At 35.1% G+C, this 23,800-nt stretch overlaps 1 protein-coding gene across 2 annotated transcripts; it reads left to right on the top strand.

The window, feature by feature from the left end:
• Positions 1-13,704: 13,704 nt before the first annotated feature.
• Positions 13,705-15,774, top strand: LOC137385363 (uncharacterized). 2 transcript variants are annotated; one of them, XM_068071811.1, is made up of 5 exons: positions 13,705-13,960; positions 14,790-14,858; positions 15,123-15,188; positions 15,482-15,538; positions 15,647-15,774. In XM_068071811.1, the coding sequence occupies exons 1-5, from the start codon at positions 13,808-13,810 to the stop codon at positions 15,692-15,694; spliced, it is 393 nt and encodes a 130-aa protein (XP_067927912.1). In that variant the 5' UTR covers positions 13,705-13,807; the 3' UTR covers positions 15,695-15,774. The 2 variants fall into 2 exon arrangements, with proteins under 2 accessions (XP_067927912.1, XP_067927913.1); XM_068071812.1 differs by having other exon boundaries at positions 15,651-15,711.
• Positions 15,775-23,800: the final 8,026 nt, after the last annotated feature.

The following is a 23,800-nucleotide window of genomic DNA, read 5'->3' as shown; positions in this document are numbered from 1 at the left end:
AACACCCTTTAGTCATATGAATGTCGTTTAATTCATATAAATCTAAAAAACTTATGTTAATATTGAAATTATGATCACTTTAGTTTTTTATCTCAAAAAATAAGATTGCTAAATGTAACTTTTTAAAGATAGCTTGAGTTAAATCGAGTAATAAATATGTTTTATGGTCGACTCTTTCAGATTAAACTTATCACGTAGTTTTCAATGTAAATCTAATTAAATTCGGTTGTAATAAAAATTGGTTTTTTTTTGCCCCAACAGAAATATGCGAAGGATAATGGCTACTTGTCAACAAAATTTCTAATATCTTTCAACTACTGCTATGATGCTAATGAAATAGACTGTTTGTACAGCATAAATAACAGCTTACTGTAGAGAGTCTGTACCAGATAGATAAAGATATGACTCTGCCATTGTAAACAAACTAGCAAGTAGGTAAAAAGAGGGGAACAGTTAGCAGCAGCCACTTGCAGCCACCTGCTGCTGCACTTCGCAACTGTTATTAATCGAGAATAGCAGCCTCTCACTCACTGAAACATTATAAAGGTGTAATACGATATACTGTGAAAAACTTGCATGATTAAACTTGTTTTTTTTGTCCTTCATGTTTGACGCCATCTTTGGCTATTAGATACCTACTGTATCACCCTATTCAAAAGTCTTACCTTAATCGTACCACTAGAATTTCTTACATTAATATTGATATTTAATGTAAATCTTCCTTCTTCTTCAATCTTGTCATTTTGTAGCTATTTATTATTTCTTTAAAATGCTGACTTTTAAAAAGTCATTTATATACATATTTTAGTTAGCAGAAATGATGGTGGTTGAAAAACTGTTGTTTTATAAGGTTAGTAAATTAGGGAGGGTATTTGTGTTCAGAGGAGTAACCAACATTTTACAAAAATTGTATGTATTTTATTACTATTATAACATAGCCCATTTCAATGTAAGGAAAAACTGAATCAACTACATAATAAATCAATTATATGGACAATAGAATAATAATAAATAATAGTTAGAAACAATCTTGAGAATATACTTTTTAAAAATATGAGTAAAATATCAAAACATACTAAAGGTACATTTCATGTGCAGGGAAGTCAGGGACAGCAGTAAATCCTTCATTTCTTTATATTCATGTGCAGGGAAGTCAGGGACAGCAGTAAATCCTTCATTTCTTTATATTCATGTGCAGGGAAGTCAGGGACAGCAGTAAATCCTTCATTTCTTTATATTCATGTGCAGGGAAGTCAGGGACAGCAGTAAATCCTTCATTTCTTTATATTCATGTGCAGGGAAGTCAGGGACAGCAGTAAATCCTTCATTTCTTTATTCATATCAGCGGTTAATTCACTTTGTTCAAGTTCTTTTTATAGAGCATTTGAAGTAGCAAAATATATTAAATATATATTAAAAATAAAACTTTTTCTAAATGTATTTGGTAGTCTTTTTTATCATTGTAGGAATAGCATAGAGCTCTTTTTAAGTTGGAGGTAATTGGTTTTAGCAGAATGTGGTGTGACAACAGCTCACCGGTAAAGCAGAAGTTTTATCTTCATGTAGCTCAGGGTTATCTACCTTTTTCCTACAATGAATCATTTTCATCTCTCTCTTGTGTCAACTGTGTGTCATTGAAAATGTTTAGTGGTTGCTGAAGGAATAAGTTTGAAAACCAGCCAGTCGGTCGAGTCCTGACCGGTTCATGTAACTCCCTAGCATGGAAGTTTATTGTTTCATTAGGCTGACACTCAATCCAGCCTTAATATTTACTATAATAAGAGTTGTGTCCGTGCAACTGTCCAAAGCCATGCCTAGAGACTAGAAAAAAAAGCATCCAGCAGGAATCAAACCCCGACAATCAGTTTTGCAGACAGGCGCACTACCTACTGCATCACTCAACTTGTGCAATGATATTGGTGATACTCATTACACATGCTGGTTTCTCATAGTGCCCTGCACAGCCAGCCTACTACCGTAGTTCATAAATACATGGAGGTTAATTCATATGACAACAGACTCATGTGATAGTGTCTATACTTGAAGTGAGCTTGGCGTGAAAATATCTGGTATCAGTTTTAGTTATACAGATATACTAGCTGTGCTACCCTGCATTGCCCAGGTATTAAAAATCAGCTTATAAACATTGGAAGGAAATGAGAGTTGCCTGCCAATTGCTATTAGCATGGCACATTGCCAATGAATAGATTGAGTAAGCTTACTAGTAAGGGCTACTGCTTCTCATGCTTCTCATGACGTTATGCCATAATATTACGTCGTGACGGAGAGCGGTAGCATATTTGCTCCCATATAGCGACATATAATGAATACAGCAAGCTTGCGTGGCTGAATTGGTAAAGTGTTGGACTGGAGAACCGGAGGTTCCGAGATCAGCTAGATTTTAATAGCTCTAGCTAGAAATACACACATACCCACAAGCATTGAAAAATATATACCAGTATATACATTGTAGAATATATGTTTTATGTAGCTTGAAACACAAAATCTAATATAACAAAAGTAGCATAATAGTTTTACCATAGTAAGACCTGTTTGTTCATCCGTCTGCCCAAAGTCGCGATAGCAGTGTTAGCGAAAAAACGAACTTTTACTGAAATTGAACTCGGCCACTCTGTTTTACAGACCACTACAGTACTGCGCCCCTCGCCACTTCATGGGATAATTATACTGACTACTCATGATGATCTCTCACAGTGCTAGTAACTAGGGACTGCCAAGCGTACTAGTATACATAATATGCAATTTTTTATTAATTTGTTAACCAATCAAATTGTATGGTATGAATGTGTATATAATACTATAGAAACATCGTATAATTATATCGCCTATTATATACGCAACACAATATGTATTATGAATAATATATAACATATGTAATGTGTAACACACGTAACATATGTAAGGCAATAATAAACATAATGTATGTAATAGAGTGCCCAGACAGAACTTGAGAGAATGAGCACGAATGGATACAATGGAGTCCAAGTGAGTATATATTATATATTTCAACTCATGTCTCTCAGCTCATAGCAGTTGGTATCAGTCGCAGAAGCTAGTAATTATAGTTAATAGCAGTATTTGGTAGTAGTAGTAGTAGCCTAAACAATTTTGACAATAAAATTTGCTCAAACAGCGATAGAAAAAAATCAAATTAGCTGATGGCAAGTTTATGATGTAATTTCTGTTAGTATTTTAGCTGAAAACTATAGTATTAAAAGAGGTTAACTGGAGGCAGTTTGTAATACACAGCTCCAGTATAGCTAAAATTGTATAATAGTTGACATAGACAAGATAAACTGCTCAGTCTTTGCAGGTGAACCTTGCTCAAGGTCGCACGACTAGTATAGAACGCCATAGTTCCTATGTTTGATTTGTCTTCAAGAGTTGTGCCAAATTGTGGCCTGAGTGTCAACCACTGGCAGCACTGTTGAGGAGTAATTAGTAGCATTTGCTTGCTGTGGTGATGAAGATAAGAACATTGTCAGACCAGTCTGGACTGATTAGGTAGAATAAAGAAGTTAATTGTCCTCCTCGTTATAGCAATCTTGTAGTTGTTTAATATTAGCGTGGTAGACACACTCATTGAAGATGGATCCATATGAGTGGCATTTCTGGGTGACTGGGCACCAGCGGCAGTTGGCTAAAGGGTACCACGTCCTGCTATTGACACAATCAGAACAGCTTCGCTTAGTGATACAAAGACTGTTGGCATCTGGTATCTGAGTCAGCAGCAAGGCGACAGCGATGAATGCAATCAGACTTCGCATCTTTGTCGATAGAGCCTTTGTAGAGGTGGCAGAATTCTACTTGCATAGAGCTTGAAAGAGCGTTGACAGACTAAAACATCTATTGCCAGCGTTAGAGTGCCTGGCACTCACAATGGACCAATCAGAGAGCAGGTGTAGTAAATTATGATCAGGAGATGATCAGATCACGATTCCTATCACATGCAATCCTCCTGTCATAAGTGTCACACAAACAGATTCGGCTGATAAACAACATCTATATTATACTAAATCCCACTTGGTCATTGTCTGTCTGTTTGTCTGCGTAAAATGGTTGTCTATGCATTCCCACATATTTTGGTGGAAATGCATAGAGTGGGGCATAGAGTGGGCAAAGTGGCAGCTTGCAAGTTGGTAAGTTGGTTTCCTTGATGGCTTCCCCAGTCCATCTTATATAGGACAGGTAGCGCAGTTGGTAGGGCATCTGCATGGTAACCATGAGATTCCTAGGTAGATCGACACCTGCTGCACTTTTCTGGCGATGCCTAAACAAGGTTATTGCTAGTATGCGGTTTATGGCTTTGATGATGAGAGAAAAAAAACTAATGCTGTAATGCAGGAGGTGTACTAGGCTAAAGCCTGGTTCCCATATCGATTGCGAGACTCTGGCGGTAACATGCGCAGCAAAACGCTTGCGGCATCTGTTCACATAAAAGCCACATCGTTAATAACATCGTTAACATAATTGCGTAATCAAATTAAATGTTCGCTCGCCATGCCGTTTCTATAATGGTGACCTTTACCCGTACAGCGCATTTTGGGAAGATTTTACCTGCAGCCTTTTGCAAAATTTGAACAGCGCTAAACAGTTGCGTTGCTGCCGGCAACTACGGGCGGTACAACGCAACATTTCACCGCTAATAGCCTGCAGTGCTGTCGCCGGTGCTTTGCGACGTATATGGGAACCAGGCTTTAGGCAGTGACAAATGGGCTACTGGGTCAAAACAGATAAAATAGACTCGGACTGATAACATAAACCTCCCGCAGTAATACTTTAAGAGTGAACCACAGAAATAGGGCTACATGGAGAAGATGCGAAGTGTTGATAGGGATGCGCCCTGAAATGCTTCCGACTGCTGAGCGACTTGTTGCACAGAGAAGCAACGTAGGCACAATACAGAAGGTATCGGAACTTGAGATAAATGAAACCAGATGACAGGTGACCGAAGTGACCTACAACAATGAGAAATGTGTGCCTAAACACATAAAAGGGACACACATAACGCCTTGTGTTGACTCATCTGTTGATGAAGAGATACACCCTGAACTTGATACCCTTGACCCGAGGGTAAAAGAGCATAGATGCAAAATCTTTAACAAGATCTCATCCGCTGACTATGAAAGGAGAGTACCATTTGGAAGAGTCAGCAAGGCCGTACCTAAGAAGCTGCTAGAAGATATCAGCCTAGCACTGAAATCCCTCACTGAGACTAATGCACTAATCTACAGTACTTTGGCACCACCATTCTAGAGGAGATGGGTATGCCATAATCATTTTTACAGAAAAAATGTTTTACTGTAAAACATTTTCTCTGTAAAAAATTGTGCTACAACAAAAAACAAAAGGAAAGGTATTGCCATGTGGTATAAAAAACGCGAGATCAAAAATTTATACAGAAAAGGCTTGACACTACTAGGCTTATGTATACATCTGATCTCTTTTGAAAAAAGCTTAAAAGACTTTGCAATACTAATTAATGTTATGAGTCAGTTGGCTTAATAAAAAATATTTATCAAGTCGAGAAGGTATTTTTTGATAAAACCTGCCCTAGAGAGGATGAAGCAGTGGAACTGTCAAACTTGTCTGATGGTAATTTTTATCTTATCTCTGTGCTAGTCATCAGATATACAATAACAATATATAGGAAAAGTCATTTTTGTTAAAATAATTAGGAAACATGTAAATACAGGTCTCAAAGTACAGAGCTCGTCAAACTACTAGTCTATGATCAAAGACTTGGCTTCAACCCTGCTGATAAAAAAAGTTCAACTTGTCCTATATACAAGTTAAAGCGCTCAATTAAGTCACCTCAGCCAATGCTACAGACAATGATGATAATAAGAGACCCATGTTCTCAGACCGAAGTCCGAAGTTAAAAAACAGATTCCTTTCATAAGAAGCAATCTCAGATATTTCCTTATGCAGCCAGTCGCTCTACCACCTGCGCTGCTAGACCACCCTGCCATATTGAAGGATAAACATGTAGGTATTACATCTGATGATCTCCCACACTGCCCTAGACTGCCAAAATACTGTTAGATATAAAAACTACAGTGATGATGGTTCAAAGGGATGCTATCTATGTATGATCGCCTTCCAAAAGTCACCAGGAGTTGAGCATGAGTAAGGCAGAGTGTAGCCTCTGGGTCATACATAAAACTCTCCCCTCCCATCCCATTCTTCAGCTACAAGTACGATGTATACAGCATCTTTGCTAGGTCAAAGTTGCTTTGTAATAGTCAAGCGTAAGGCACCGTACAATATAGCATATATGTAGTCTCTAGACACTATGCTGCAATCTCAACAGCAGCGCCTTTTACTTAGTACTTTTTAGGGTCATGGACTTCTGGTTTGTCAAAAGAACATTATTTCTGTCAGCAAAAACAGTCACACATAGCAGTTACTCACTGTCTAGCAAGATTTGGGTTAAAATGTATGTCTCTATTTAAAGTAGCAGGCTGATATGAGTCTATGTACCTTATCTGTTAGTCGTACTGGAACAATTGTATAGCTATTGCCAACGTGTCAGGCAGAGATTGACACAAATACTAGAGGAAGTAGCAGATGAAACAATGCAAGGCTCTTCTTTCATGTGTGCTGAGATTATCTCAACCTGTTTAAAGATTTGGGAAGGGCCGGATAAAACCACTAACTTAATGTTGTGTTTATCACTCCAACATTATCTGTGCGCAGAGTCACTACTACGCTGGTGCTTCACCTTGTCATTACTTTGAACATGGCTGTAGAACAAATTTCATCTTTGATTCTTCTCTGCCTTCTCCTGTGTGCTGGGTTCCACACGGACTGTATAGACAAGAAGACATGTCAAGACTGTGTTCACAAGAACTCGTGGTTTCCTTTTACCCATTGTCGCTGGTGCCCTCTTGACAAGAAGTGCCACACCTGGGCATCACTCAGCACTAATCCTTGCTCTTCCGATGAGAACATCAAGCACCCCTCAGACTGCCCTCCAGCGTTGAGACGAAGAGTGCATAGAAAGCTTCGCGTCTGCAGCAAAAAGCCAAAAGCTATGCTGGACCAAGGAGGCTTTCTATATCAAAGCATCAAAGCTAATCTTCCTTTTCATTTCGCTAAATGCATGAAATGCAACAGAAAAGGGTCAGACAACTCACAACTGTAAACTGATGATAAACAAAGGATGGACGTACACACTGCAGTGAGGTCGCATGATTTTCTTTGCTCAAGAATAGTTCTTTATTTTATGAATTTCATTTATGGTATTTTATTTATGCAACAGCCAGTCTTCAAGTTAGTTTAAACTATTTAAAAGCATTAAAATACTTTCCAAATATCAAATATTCTATTAAATAAAATGGATATTACAAGCACCCTGCCTTATGGAATCTCACATGCTCTTTGAACTATGATCGCTAAATTGGTCAGAGCTGTCTGATGGTTTTCTGACTCTTGTAGGGCCTTAGTTTTTGGTATCGGTTTTGGGCTTTTGTCATTGCAGCCAATGTCAGTGTGAGCACCATATGAGTGGCATTTATCTGGAGCCTCAACCCTGAAAATGTATGCTAGAATAAGTGAGAGGCGAGTGTTTGTGATTGCAGTATTAATATAGATGTACAACAGTGTACAGTTGTCATGTAATGCTGCTGGTGATGTATGCAATGGATGATTAGTATAAAGAGAACACAACTCCTAATATGAATGCAACAGACAATGCCAAAGAAAATACATATTTACGTGTATAGCCTAATTAGTAAAAGGTAGGACCATAGCTGTAGGTGTCTATGAATAACTCATGAGAATCATTATCAGAACTCAGTCCAACAACATTTTTTACAGTTTTAGGTGTGCTACAATAAAAAAGCCTTAAGAGTCAGAACATAGGAGCACAGCACAGGTTCTTCCTAAATATATTTTTCAACAGCACTTAAACTGCTTAAAGAGTATTTTAATATAGATTTTAGCACAATTAAGCAAATTTTTGTTTTTTGTACATCGACCAGGTCTAATCCAAACAGGAAAGATTTTTAGTGCTTTTGATAGTTTTAGATATGACTGAGAATCTGGAGGGTTCACAATACCTGAGTTGAGTCCATCAATAGCGGTTAAGCGCTTGGTTAAATATGCAACATTATAATACATGGCGTGAGATCTAAATCAATATTGTAATACATTTTGGCTACAAGAAACAAACACTTCCCTGATGTAAATAGCCTTTGGTGTATGCTATGTATACTTTATTGTTCACCAATAGAGTAATCACGAGAGTCTGTCACATATAGATGACGGTTGTATGCGGAGGATAACTCCAAGTTTATCAAAACGCATAGGAGTGAATTAATGGTTATCAAGCACCTTATAACAAAAAAGAATTAATTTTGATATTTTGTTAAATTTACATCTTTGGGTGCGCGAGAGAATTTAAAAGCACTTTTGCAAAATTGACTTTATTAAAACTACTAGCAGAAAAGCTGGCATTATTGAAGACTTATTTTAGTTTCAATCAAAAACCCGCACGTAGATTTTCAATTCGAATCAAAAAATTTACATGTGAGAGACTCCACTACTGTCACAACAACAACAACAATACATGAATTCGTTCACTGTGGGAATTGTCTGTAATGCATGCAGAGACACATACTTTAGTTTCTAATCAGATCGGTGTTCATGACGCTGTTTCTCTGGAACCAGACAGGGTTTTGAAACAAAATATTTATAGTGACCTAGCGGAAGGCATGTTGTTTCGTTAGTGACAGGTAAGTACCACTTAATAGTGACAGAAATGTACCACTTATTAGTGACAGGAATGTACCACTTATTAGTGACAGAAATGTACCACTTATTAGTGACAGAAATGTACCACTTATTAGTGACAGGTATGTACCACTTATTAGTGACAAGTATGTACCACTTATTAGTGACAGGTATGTACCACTTATTAGTGACAGGAATGTACCACTTATTAGTGACAGGAGTAGTATATAGAGAGCAGATCTACACATAAAAGTGACGGATCCAGCGGGGGGATAGAAAAAGGGGGTTGTGAATTAAATTGGCTAGGGGTGTAGATTGAATCGTGTGGAGTTGAATGAGATGTTGGGGTTTGGGGGGAAATTGTGGTGTAGAGTAGGGGGTTGAATTCGAGGGGTTACGGATCCGCTCCTGGCGTAATCGGCGGATTATCTGTGGATGAGTCATCGGATTAGCGGGGGATGAGTCATCCGATTGAACGCGGATTATCGCGGGATTAGTCGGGGGAATCGTCGCGGATTAGTCGGGCGAATCGTCGCCGATTATCGGTGGAATAGTGGGGGTGAATATCTGGGACATCGAGGGCTGGATGGTTTTCCGGAGTGGATCTCGCGGATTATCGAGGAGAGCGAGAGATTACCTAGCGGATGAGTGAGGGGGTTAATATCTGGGACACCGAGGGGATGATTTTCCGGAGATTGTTATATATTTGAAACATTGAATATATATGAGAAAGTGTTTATGTACAAAGTTATTTTTTGAAGATTTGATGATTTTGTAATGTTGAAGCTCTTGAATGGTTAAGAATTTTAAGGAATTTATTTTCGGTTTTTTTTTTGTATTTTTTTGTATGTAAGATTGAAATTTGTTGGAGAAATTAATATGTTGAATGAAAGATCAGTTTTATTACAAAATTATTCACTTTAAAAGATATATTTATATGTATTATTCATTATTTCCATCATCATTTTGTTTCAATAAAAATAAAATAGTTTATGTTTAACTTGAAATGTATGAAAATATTCAAGTAGATAGGACACAATAAAGATAATATAGTATAAATGAAACATTGAATATATACATAAGAAAATGTTCATGTACAATCTTTATCAGTACTTTATAATAATTGTACATATACTTATTCTCTGTACTTTATTAACACACCTGATGATCTCTTACAGCACTTTATAATAATTGTACAAATACTTATTCTCAGTACTTTATTAACACTCCTAATGATCTCTTACAGCACTTTATAATAATTATACATATACTTATTCTCTGTACTTTATTAACACACCTGATGATCTCTTACAGCACTTTATAATAACTGTACATATACTTATTCTCAGTACTTTATTAACACACCTGATGATCTCTTACTACACTTTATAATAATTGTACACATACTTATTCTCTGTACTTTGTTAACACACCTGGTGATCTCTTACAGCACTTTATAATAATTGTACACATACTTATTCTCTGTACTTTATTAACACTCTTGATGATCTCTTACTACACTTTATAATAATTGTACACATACTTATTATCTGTACTTTGTTAACACACCTGGTGATCTCTTACAGCACTTTATAATAATTGTACATATACTTATTCTCTGTACTTTATTAACACCCCTAATGATCTCTTACAGCACTTTATAATAATTGTACATATACTTATTCTCTGTACTTTATTAACACTCCTGATGATCTCTGACAGCACTTTATAATAATTGTACATATACTTATTCTCTGTACTTTATTAACACTCTTGATGATCTTTTACAGCACTTTATAATAATTGTACATATACTTATTCTCTGTACTTTATTAATACTCCTGATGATCTCTTACAGCACTTTATAATAATTGTACACATACTTATTCTCAGTACTTTATTAACACTCCTGATGATCTTTTACAGCACTTTAGAATAATTGTACACATACTTATTCTCTGTACTTTATTAACACTCTTGATGATCTCTTACAGCACTTTATAATAATTGTACACATACTTATTCTCTGTATTTTATTAACACTCTTGATGGACTTTTACTACACTTTATAATAATTGTACACATACTTATTCTCTGTACTTTATTAACACTCTTGATGATCTCTTACAGCACTTTATAATAATTGTACATATACTTAATATCTGTACTTTATTAACACTCTTGATGAACTCTTACAGCACTTTATAATAATTGTACATATACTTATTATCTGTACTTTAATAACACTCCTGATGATCTCTTACTACACTTTATAATAATTGGACATATACTTATTCTCTGTACTTTATTAACACTCCTGATGATCTCTGACAGCACTTTATAATAATTGTACATATACTTATTCTCTGTACTTTATTAACACTCTTGATGATCTTTTACAGCACTTTATAATAATTGTACATATACTTATTCTCTGTACTTTATTAACACTCCTGATGATCTCTGACAGCACTTTATAATAATTGTACATATACTTATTCTCTGTACTTTATTAACACTCTTGATGATCTCTTACAGCACTTTATAATAATTGTACACATACTTATTCTCAGTACTTTATTAACACTCCTGATGATCTTTTACAGCACTTTAGAATAATTGTACACATACTTATTCTCTGTACTTTATTAACACTCTTGATGATCTCTTACTACACTTTATAATAATTGTACATATACTTATTCTCTGTATTTTATTAACACTCTTGATGGACTTTTACTACACTTTATAATAATTGTACACATACTTATTCTCTGTACTTTATTAACACTCCTGATGATCTCTTACAGCACTTTATAATAATTGTACATATACTTATTCTCAGTACTTTATTAACACTCTTGATGATCTCTTACAGCACTTTATAATAATTGTACATATACTTATTCTCTGTACTTTATTAACACTCCTGATGATCTCTTACAGCACTTTATAATAATTGTACATATACTTATTCTCTGTACTTTATTAACACTCCTGATGATCTCTTACAGCACTTTATAATAATTGTACATATACTTATTCTCTGTACTTTATTAACACTCTTGATGATCTCTTACAGCACTTTATAATAATTGTACATATACTTATTCTCTGTACTTTATTAACACTCCTGATGATCTCTTACAGCACTTTATAATAATTGTACATATACTTATTCTCAGTACTTTATTAACACTCTTGATGTTCTCTTACAGCACTTTATAATAATTGTACATATACTTATTCTCAGTACTTTATTAACACTCCTGATGATCTCTTACAGCAATTTAGAATAATTGTACACATACTTATTCTCTGTACTTTATTAACACTCTTGATGATCTCTTACTACACTTTATAATAATTGTACACATACTTATTATCTGTACTTTGTTAACACACCTGATGATCTCTTACAGCACTTTATAATAATTGTACATATACTTATTCTCTGTACTTTATTAACACCCCTAATGATCTCTTACAGCACTTTATAATAATTGTACATATACTTAATATCTGTATTTTATTAACACTCTTGATGAACTCTTACAGCACTTTATAATAATTGTACACATACTTATTCTCAGTACTTTATTAACACTCCTGATGATCTCTTACTACACTTTATAATAATTGTACACATACTTATTCTCTGTACTTTATTAACACACCTGATGATCTCTTACTACACTTTATAATAATTGTACATATACTTATTCTCAGTACTTTATTAACACTCCTGATTGCACTGTGAGAGATCATCATGAGTAATCAGTATATTGAGAATTATTCCATGAAGCGGTAAAGCACCCATGGATCCTTTAATTAAATTAAACTAGTAGACTTGCTAGCATCACATTCTAACTGATATCTTCAAAATATGGAAAAGACTGTGAAGTGATATATAATACACAATCTTTCGATAAAATCATGACAAAATACTTTTGGTAAAGAGAACCCTGTTATCATTCATCAATCTTTGAGAGAATAAATGATACATACTACATTTATTCAAAACAATACATATATTCATTTTCTTTATATTCTCTTCAAAACGAATACTTACCTATACCTACCTTAGTACAATTCCTCCATCTGTCCATTGGGCCTTCTTTTTTTTTTGCTCATCCCTCTATTTACTGGGCAAGAGACTGTTATGGAATGGTTAAGCCAAACCAAACAGGAGAATTCCATAGGCAAGCCTAGGAAAACACTCAGGTCGATTGCCAAGGCGCTTGTCCACACGACAGCCTGAACACAGCGACACTCAACGAACTTAATCGCGAGTAGCCGGCTAACAGAATTCTAGCTGAAGCATACAAGCCTTATGGTATCAACGCTCGATTGCCCCAAAATCTCAATCTGTATATAAGTAGGCATCAGGAGCAGGACTAAGTGATGAAAAGGAAAATTACACTGAGCAAGCTTCTTATACAGAGTATTGAAGAATAGTGGCGTATCCAACAGAATCAATGAAGCGAAAATAGTAAACAGATTTTCGCGAAATTGAATTTCGCGAAAGTGAATTTCGCGAAATTACACATTATATATATATTATATAGTCATCTTTCGCGAAATTGAATTTCGCGAAAGTGAATTTCGCGAAATTACACATTATATATATTATATAGTCAACTTTCGCGAAATTGAATTTCGCGAAAGTGAATTTCGCGAAATTGGATTTCGCGAAATTACACATTATATATATTATATAGTCAACTTTCGCGAAAGTGAATTTCGCGAAATTACACATTATATATATTATATAGTCAACTTTCGCAAAATTGAATTTCGCGAAAGTGAATTTCGCGAAATTGGATTTCGCGAAATTGGATTTCGCGAAATTACACATATATATTATATAGTCAACTTTCGCGAAATTGAATTTCGCGAAAGTGAATTTCGCGAAAACTGTTTAGCTGATTTTACAATTTCGTGAACATAAATTACACAAATTTAATGAACCATAACATTGCTTCTACTTACTATATAAGCAACGAGAAAGAATAAGTTTTTCATCTCATTTTATTTATAATAGTTTACAATGTGTGCTCGAGACAAAAACGTGGATAGACTCCTAACTCAGACAAATTGCATCGACACGTGTGTGGAGATATGGGGCTACTGCCCTTGGGGTAGAGAGGTAGATCCTGAAAAACAGAAGGCTTTTCGAAACAAGATCAAGCTTCAAAAGAAAGTAAGTATTACATTATAATATTTTACTAAATTATATTTTTGATTAACCCTTTCACTGCCGTAGACGCATAAATGCGTTTTCGTGGGACGACTGCCGTAGACGCATTAATGCGACTTTCCCAACCATTGCGTAGTTACCTCATTTTATTATTCGTTGACAGCATAACCCACGGTCTTTCAGACTTTTATGAAATTGACAGTGTTGTCTGAAGATTTGTCTATAAAATTAACCTAAAGTAACGAATCAATTTCAAACTTTTGTTAGAGAACTTCTAATTTTATAACGAACATTTTTTGTGTGAGTTCATTAATTACCGCGCGCGAGTCAGAAAACAGGTAATTAGTAATGTTGATGGCATTATAGCCATTTCAGATTCAGATTTTCGTGATTATACAGATAGTTAAAGCAGCAGCACTGTCTCTGAGAGTAGTGAAAGTAATAATTTTGTGAGAGTAAGAAACACGGAAGATCGTTTTAGCTTCGCATCGATCATAGCATCACACAGCTTTATCATCGCACAAAGTATAGATTCGTTGAATTTTTGCATAGCAATGATGGCTACAATGTTAGCAAATTAAAATATGTAACAAAATTGTTCTGAATAGAGATTGAAATTGGAAAAAATACTGTTTACATATCATGAAGCAATATCGGCAATTTTCGGTAAAATGGCTGGTACTTGGCAAATACCCAAATTTGTACATGCTCGGCAGTGAAAGGGTTAAAGGAAACTTGAGAATATAAACTACATATTAAATATATTTCGAATTATAGGGTTTGCTTAAATGAAACAATTAAATTATACAAAGTAATTTGGAAATTATTGTAGAAATCATTGGTCATGCAGCGACAAAGAGAAGAATTATTTTGTAACTTCGATGTTACATTGACTTTAAAAGTAAGTATTACATTATATTTATTTCGTCTAATATCGTTGTATAATGATAAAACATGTAACTAAAGATCAAATACATTCAACAAAATTCACTCCAATTGGTATGTAGGAATGTTAAAATGAGTAACAGTCTGTGAAAACAGTAATTAATATTTGTATAACTTCACTTTAAAACAAAAGATGTTGGAATTGAAATTCAAAGTAAGACCTGACTGTGTTTTAATTTGTCTGCGTATTCTACTCTGACTATAATCATTGCAATTGTAGGATCCTGGGTATCAGCGAACTAAATATAGACCTTTTCGGAGAAGGGTTTATAAATTTGAATCTTCAGTAAGTAGCACATTATATTTATTTCTTTGTTTTAACTGAATATCCTCCTCTGTCTGTGTGTCCTAGTCTGACTATGTGATGTAACATATTTGTTTTTCTTATTGTCTGTATGTCCTACTCTAGTTGAATGCATATCCTATTCTGTCTGCATTACATCTTGCATATCATTCTATGATTCGATGAGTAATGCAATTGAAATTTACAATTTAAGTTGGAGTCCATTGTGAATGTAGAGTCTACTATCTCAACAAGGTTATAGTAAACCATCCTGACTGTAATCATTGCAATTGCAGGCTCCCGTATCTCAACAGGAAGATTCCATTCAGAAAAAGGATGGATCTTCTTCTTCAGTAAGTATTACATTATATTTGTTTTTTAGTTTGAATGAATGATCTAATCTGTCTGTATGTCTTACTTTTACTATATCTCACTAAAAATAATGTATGTTTTGATTGTAGACAGTTCATTCTCTTTCGTCAATGAAAGAAGAAGAAAATTGGGGTTGAATGATATTCAATATTCAATAGTCTTTTTTTATATTATGTTTTAGCATTTTTATATACAAAACTTTTATTCAATAATATATCTATTGATAGTAAGTTTAAATTCCTATGATATATCATCAAATAAACTATATAAAATTTAATCATAATAACATTTCCTTAACTAATTACTGTCTTGATATACAGAGTTTATAATCTTTGTTTAATTTCTCTCTGAATTCCTTCAGATTGCACGCTCCGTCAATCGTGAAAAGTTTTAATCCTGATGAAGACTTAGAGTTCATGTAAATCTCACTTCGATCCAATATCATGAGAGCTGGTGTCAACCATTGAAATGATGAGGGAATGTTATACTTTTGAGGTTCGATGATCGAACATAATGCCACACGCTCTCCCTTACGTTCAACGAAGAATTGCAACGCAATCTCACAATTGTCATTTTCTTCAGACTTATTTGCTTGTATTACTTCTAACGAAGCTGGAATATCCAAAACTTTTAGATCAATCCATTTCCATGGTTCTTGCATTTCCTCGGATTTAAAAACTGTTGCAATAGGTGACGTAATTTTCTCATCTCCTTCCATATAATTTTCCTTGGATTCGAATAACCGCTTTACTACCGAACTTTTTTTTGATGATCTTCGTAATGACGTAGTTCTGTTCAATCTAGACTTGGTTGGTCTTCTACACTGTCTTTGTTTCATATTCAATTGGGGAGTTCTTTCAGAAATATTGTCGATATTCATACTATTGGAAGTTGACTCCTCAGAAGCTTCAGTAACAATCAACACTAACTAATAATACTTCATCAATTTATACATTATCTTTAAAAAAGTAGTGGATCCATAACAGTGATGGATAATTTCAGAATTTATGAAGACGATGCCTTCGAGATATGCCCTTTCGTTGAAAGAGAATTATCCGGGTATCATTATATACAAGGGGCTAGTAACATCTCACAATACTCGCGAATACTACGATGTAGTATAAATATATCTTTTAAAGTGAATAATTTTGTAATAAAACTGATCTTTCATTCAACATATTAATTTCTCCAACAAATTTCAATCTTACATACAAAAAAATACAAAAAAAAAAATTCGAAAAATAAAATTCCTTAAAATTCTTAACCATTCAAGAGCTTCAACATTACAAAATCATCAATTCTTCAAAAAATAACTTTGTACATAAACACTTTCTCATATATATTCAATGTTTCAAATATATAACAATCTCCGGAAAATCAACCCCTCGGTGTCCCAGATATTAACCCCCTCACTCATCCGCTAGGTAATCTCTCGCTCTCCTCGATAATCCGCGAGATCCACTCCGGAAAACCATCCAGCCCTCGATGTCCCAGATATTCACCCCCACTATTCCACCGATAATCGGCGACGATTCGCCCGACTAATCCGCGACGATTCCCCCGACTAATCCCGCGATAATCCGCGTTCAATCGGATGACTCATCCCCCGCTAATCCGATGACTCATCCACAGATAATCCGCCGATTACGCCAGGAGCGGATCCGTAACCCCTCGAATTCAACCCCCTACTCTACACCACAATTTCCCCCCAAACCCCAACATCTCATTCAACTCCACACGATTCAATCTACACCCCTAGCCAATTTAATTCACAACCCCCTTTTTCTATCCCCCCGCTGGATCCGTCACTTTTATGTGTAGATCTGCTCTCTATATACTACTGACAGGTATGTACCACTTATTAGTGATATGAATGTACTACTCATTAGTGACAGGTATGTACCACTTATTAGTGACAGGTATGTACCACTTATTAGTGACAGGTATGTACTACTCATTAGTGACATGAATGTACCACTTATTGGTGACAGGTATGTATCACTTATTAGTGACAGATATGTACCACTTATTAGTGACATGAATGTACCACTTATTAGTGACAGGTATGTACCACTTATTAGTGACAGGTATGTACCACCCATTAGTGACAGGTATGTACCACTTATTAGTGACAGGTATGTACCACTTATTAGTGACAGGTATGTACCACTCATTAGTGACAGGTATGTACCACTTATTAGTTACAGGAATGTACCACTTATTAGTGACAGGTATGTACCACTTATTAGTGACAGAAATGTACCACTTATTAGTGACAGAAATGTACCACTTATTAGTGACAGGTATGTACCACTTATTAGTGATATGAATGTACTACTCATTAGTGACAGGTATGTACCACTTATTAGTGACAGGTATGTACCACTTATTAGTGACAGGGATGTACCGCTTATTAGTGACAGGTATGTACTACTCATTAGTGACAGGTATGTGCCACTTATTAGTGACAGGTATGTACCACTTATTAGTGACAGGTATGTACCATTTATTAGTGACAAGTATGTACCACTTATTAGTGACAGGTATGTACCACCCATTAGTGACAGGTATTTATACCACTTATTAGTGACAGGTATGTACCACTTATTAGTGACAGGTATGTACCACTCATTAGTGACAGGTATTTATACCACTTATTAGTGACAGGAATGTACCACTTATTAGTGACAGAAATGTACCACTTATTAGTGACAGAAATGTACCACTTATTAGTGACAGGTATGTACCACTTATTAGTGATATGAATGTACTACTCATTAGTGACAGGTATGTACCACTTATTAGTGACAGGTATGTACCACTTATTAGTGACAGGTATGTACCACTCATTAGTGACAGGTATGTACCACTTATTAGTTACAGGAATGTACCACTTATTAGTGACAGGTATGTACCACTTATTAGTGATATGAATGTACTACTCATTAGTGACAGGTATGTAGCACTTATTAGTGACAGGTATGTACCACTTATTAGTGACAGGTATGTACTACTCATTAGTGACAGGTATGTACCACTTATTAGTGACAGGAATGTACCACTTATTAGTGACAGGAATGTACCACTCATTAGTGACAGGTATGTACCACTTATTAGTGATATGAATGTACTACTCATTAGTGACAGGTATGTAGCACTTATTAGTGACAGGTATGTACCACTTATTAGTGACAGGTAAGTACCACTTATTAGTGACAGGTATGTACCACTTATTAGTGACAGGTATGTACCACTTATTAGTGACAGGTATGCACCACTCATTAGTGACAGGTATGTACCATTCATTCTGATGAAAGTTTGTATGCAAACAAGTTTATGATAGGGAGTATTTTGCGTTCTTTGTATATAAATGTGACAGCTTGGATTGAAGGCTGGAATCTGACACACAACTTTTATGTAGAAACTATTGACTCTGACTATTGGTTCAAAAGTGAGTGGCAGAGTGGCTACTGGTTGAAATGCCAGTGATCCCCAAACAAGAAAACAACAGCTTAAGTCTTTTTCACCATCATTAAACTCAAAGACACTTGGCTAAGTTTATAGCATTCCAGGTTGCAACAGAACCTTCTCAACGCGATCAGCTTTGTACCAAAAACAAGAAGAAATCCAACTCAAAAAGCTGGAGAATTGTGTACACTTAACATAACAATTAATCCCACGATAGCTTAAACTGCTCGCTGAATACCCTGTATTCATCTATTCATAGCATATCAAACGTTTCATTTACAAAGAGAAAAAATTTGTATCCCTGTATGAAAAGGCCTAACGCAATTGGCTCTACATTGTTGGCTATTCATTTAAGAGAAGACTCTTAGGCAGCTTTCTTTAGTCACGTTCTCTGATTAAATATGGCCAACATTAAGCAAGTCTTTTGGCTGATCGTCTCGTTAGCCGCCATCTCTTTGGCTACAGACTGCATAGGTGAGAAGAACTGCATAGCCTGCGTATCGAAGCAGTCATGGAATCCTTGGGCCAAATGTCGCTGGTGTCCTGTTGATGAGAAGTGTCACACGTTTGGAGCAATCGACACAAACCCGTGCTCTAAGGATGAAAACATAGTCCATAAACATGACTGTCCACCAATGAGAAAGTTCATCGGATATACAATGACGAAGAACAGTTACATGTTTGTCGCGAGGATTTCCAAACAAAAAGCACCAGGAGTTTGAAGCCTACGAAGGAGAAACTCTGCCTATCAGCATTCATATTATCTAACTTTTCCTAGTAGCATTTATGATAATGCCATTAAGTATTTCATCATTACCGTATATTTTGTGCTAAGCCTGCTACACTACCACTGCGAGTGAGTAAAACTAACCTCAATACATGTACCTGATTTTTATCAACATTAGGAAAGCGACATCAGGGCTGCATCCTCGCTAACAATGGGAGAATTGTAAAAACATTGCAACTGAGAATATTTCACTGTGACAGTCTTAGTCTATAGTTTGTGTGTTTTGCGTACTGCCATGTCACGTAATGTTTTTCCCGCCAACACATAATAGTTTCTTTAACTGTTTCCGGAAAAAGACCAAGAATATGCTGAATTACTGCGAACTATCAACATGTTGACACTAAGTGTTTTGATTACAAACACTTATATATATATATATATATATATATATATATATATGTATATACATTACATACACATGCTTATTTGTACCAGATATGTCCTAAATATAACACGGTAGTTTAATCTTTAATCATTTGCATTGCACTGATATTAATTTCGAACACAAGTATTAGGTACGTGTAAACTCTATTCTGTATTGCAATACAACAGTAATAAGGATACCATGTAATGCATGGAGATGCAGTGAAAGTAGGCCTGTCTAGTGTAGATGTGGTGTTAAAATCTGTGAGAATAATCAACTAAAACAAAAAGATTCTACTCGTGGTTATAATCCTGATAAATATAATAAATTCATGAGTACAAACAATAAAAATAATCATATAGTATGTTGTAGTTTTATTTCAAGTTGAGTGGTTATCAGCTCTGATATTATGTTCAGTCATTATTGTTTAAGCTAAATCGCATTTTAAAATCTTCGAGATTATTATATACTAGACAGGAAGTGCATATTTTTAAGCGATAAAACTGTGTGCAAAGGTATTAAAAACTACTATTGTTAGCCACCAAATTTCAATTGCTAAAAGCAGCCCAACAACATTAAGTGCTATATATAACGCTGGTCACACTAGAGTTTCTGGTCACTATTTTTAAGGCGTCTTTGTCTGATGACATTTGTAGTAGATAAGATACACTGAAGCTGCTTTTTTACTATCTGACAACAAATTATTGTTGGCTGCCAAAAATTTCAGCTGAGTTTAAAGCTCTTAGCTGGTGTGTTGGTTATTGCCTTGACACCTTTTACACTCCAAAAAACATAATTGGGACATCTTGATTAAAAGCACCTCACACAAGACATAAACTTTTTAAATTATTAAAATAGGAAAAAGAGTTAAACAATGTGTTGATATTTTGACTGTGAATCATGCTTCAGCTAATTATTACTCTGTATTTAGCAGCACTGGAAGACTTTTCACTGCATTGATGCCAAGTAAAGGTATGTTTAGCTGAGAGTCTCTCGTAAATATCTGTATATTTATATTTAATTTGCATATTTTAATTCATTTTTATTACTACATATGTATTACTACTATTATTAAAACAATAGATAGAAATCATTTTCTATATTGTTGAATGCACCTCGGAAAAGTGAATCTACGGTTGTTACAGCAGAAGTCGTGATACAGTTTCTGTCTCGGGTAGTGATACGTATATAATATAACTTCTGCTGCACAAATAGTTTACATTTGAACTCCTCATTTTTCTTTTGATAATGTGGAGATCAAAGAAAAGTTCTTCAATCAAAACTTTCTGTAGGATTTTTTTGTTTCCTGTTTTGACATGTAGACTCTTTGACATGTAGACTCTTTGACATGTAGACTCTTTGACATGTAGACTCTTTGACATGTAGACTCTTTGTTGCTTTGTAGTTCTGTCTTCAGCGTTCATTTTCTGATTTACTAACATTACTTGTGGCTGTATGTAAAGAGTAAGCTGGCAGTTGAGACACTCTATTTAAGTTCTAAAAACAAGACGCAAGAAACAAAATAGAAACATGAAACATATTATGAAGAGGTCAAGGTCAAGAGAAGTTCCTAACCAAAGAGTGTGAAGCCACTCCCTCCATCATGAGTTCAGCCAGTGTAAAGTTATATCTGCTTCACCAAGTCGTTTGTAACTATAGGTTACAGAAACGTTTAGAGCTGAAGGTAAACACTATGGAAACATTGAGATATTTGATATTCCCGTAAGGCTGAGGATATATCAGTATATTGTACAGCAGGAAAAATTGCAAGGCTGCGTGCAAGGTCACCTGTCTTTATATTAGGTGTTATAATAGGTCTTTTGTTGAATACTAAAGCTCTTTTCAGAGAAATTTGATATTCGAGTGCATAAAGTCAATGAGTAGGCTATTTACAGCTCACAAACAATAAGTCATAAGGGTGATAAACTGCTGGATTGTTGTGCCATAGGCAATGCCAGTCAAGGAGACCTGCTGGCCCTTTGGTTTATTCAACTGCATTTTCCAACTGCACTTAACTACACAGACTTTAAAGTTCCGTGCAGCATAGCGGTTCATTAGACTCCATCAAATAAATGCTGATATTCATATGAGAGACAGTTAGAAAAACTCCTCTATTTTAGATACTTTCAAGTAATCTTTGTTCAATTTACCGGCAGCAGTCTGTTTAGTGCAGTGAGTGAATACATTGAGAAGATTCTATATAGCTGAGACATAGTCATGTTTATTAAAACTACCAGTAGGTTCCAAGAAGGAGCATTAAGAAACCGCTGAAGAGTACAAGCAAACACAACTCTTAATATATGTGAGATGAGCCATAGACAGAATCAAGCATATTGGCTACAACTTGTATAAGGCCTTGGGTAGTTAAGATAATCCAGTTTAAGACAGCTGCTCCAGTTAGTGTCAGCCTTAGGTATTGTGGAAACTAGGAAACTCTGCCTGTAGAGGTGTTGTGGGTCTGTTGTTTGCTGCTAGATACTCCGAAATTATGTATACAACTGAAATTCCCAGCTCATACAAGTATAAAATGCTTTCAAGACTACCGAGTGTCCCGCACTATCTTTCTGACTGTGCTCATATTACTAAAGAAAATTCAATAGATACTTCAATACAACAGCTAATTGAGATACTTCTGCTTGTAGAGATAAAGACAAGCTATGCACAATGCACATCTCTTAACTGGCTAGTAACCTTGCCAAATAAACTTACTTCTAGCAATTACTTCAGTATGATGAAAACTGAGAGATTTCTCCAAAAGGAGCGATAAAACCTGGTTGTGATTTCAAAGACTTTCATTACATAGATAAGAGCAATAGCCTCATCTTTTAACAAACGACTACAATTTGTCTGCGTGATGATTCGACCTTTGAATGAGCTCAGGTATTGTTTATAAGCCTCATACTTCATAATTATACTCTTGCTGCGTTAGCTGCAATCTTTCTCCTAATATCAATTTTTAGCAAAAAGCAATAAGCAATCACGAATTATTTTCTCAATTTAACTCTCCACCCAAATACCTCATCTGGCCATTTACTAAGCTTAACTTATGTTACCCCATTGAGTATGAACTTGCTCAAAATCTTAGTAGATTTTGTCAGAAAGTATCGGTATTCTTCTATCTTTTGCAATTGTTTTTGATGTTTGAGATGATCTGACTGACAGAGTGTTTCAAGATTGCAATTGACAAAACTTGATTGCAGTTAAAATGCTCAGATCAAGCGGGATTGGGATACAGTTGTGATACAGGTGTGATATAGTTGTGATATAGATGTGATATAGATGTGATATAGTTGTGATATAGATGTGATATAGATGTGATATTGATGTGATATAGTTGTGATATAGATGTGATATAGTTGTGATATAGATGTGATATAGATGTGATATAGTTGTGATATAGATGTGATATAGATGTGATATAGTTGTGATATAGTTGTGATATAGATGTGATATAGATGTGATATAGATGTGATATAGATGTGATATAGTTGTGATATAGATGTGATATAGTTGGGATATAGATGTGATATAGTTGTGATATAGATGTGATATAGTTGTGATATAGATGTGATATAGATGTGATATAGTTGTGATATAGGTGTGATATAGTTGTGATATAGATGT

The sequence above is a fragment of the Watersipora subatra genome, chromosome 1 (genome assembly GCF_963576615.1).
Source record: "Watersipora subatra chromosome 1, tzWatSuba1.1, whole genome shotgun sequence".
NCBI lineage: Eukaryota > Metazoa > Bryozoa > Gymnolaemata > Cheilostomatida > Watersiporidae > Watersipora > Watersipora subatra.
This window is presented reverse-complemented; position numbering and strand designations above follow the sequence as displayed.

What these genes read in the sequence shown, in the direction of transcription:
- LOC137385363 (XM_068071811.1), top strand. Translation starts at nt 13,808, where the DNA reads ATGTGTGCTCGAGACAAAAACGTGGATAGACTCCTAACTCAGACAAAT. An exon ending in TTTATAAATTTGAATCTTCA is followed by an intron (nt 15,189 to 15,481) that starts GTAAGTAGCACA and finishes TTGCAATTGCAG; the next exon opens with GCTCCCGTATCTCAACAGGA. An exon ending in AGGATGGATCTTCTTCTTCA is followed by an intron (nt 15,539 to 15,646) that starts GTAAGTATTACA and finishes TTTTGATTGTAG; the next exon opens with ACAGTTCATTCTCTTTCGTC.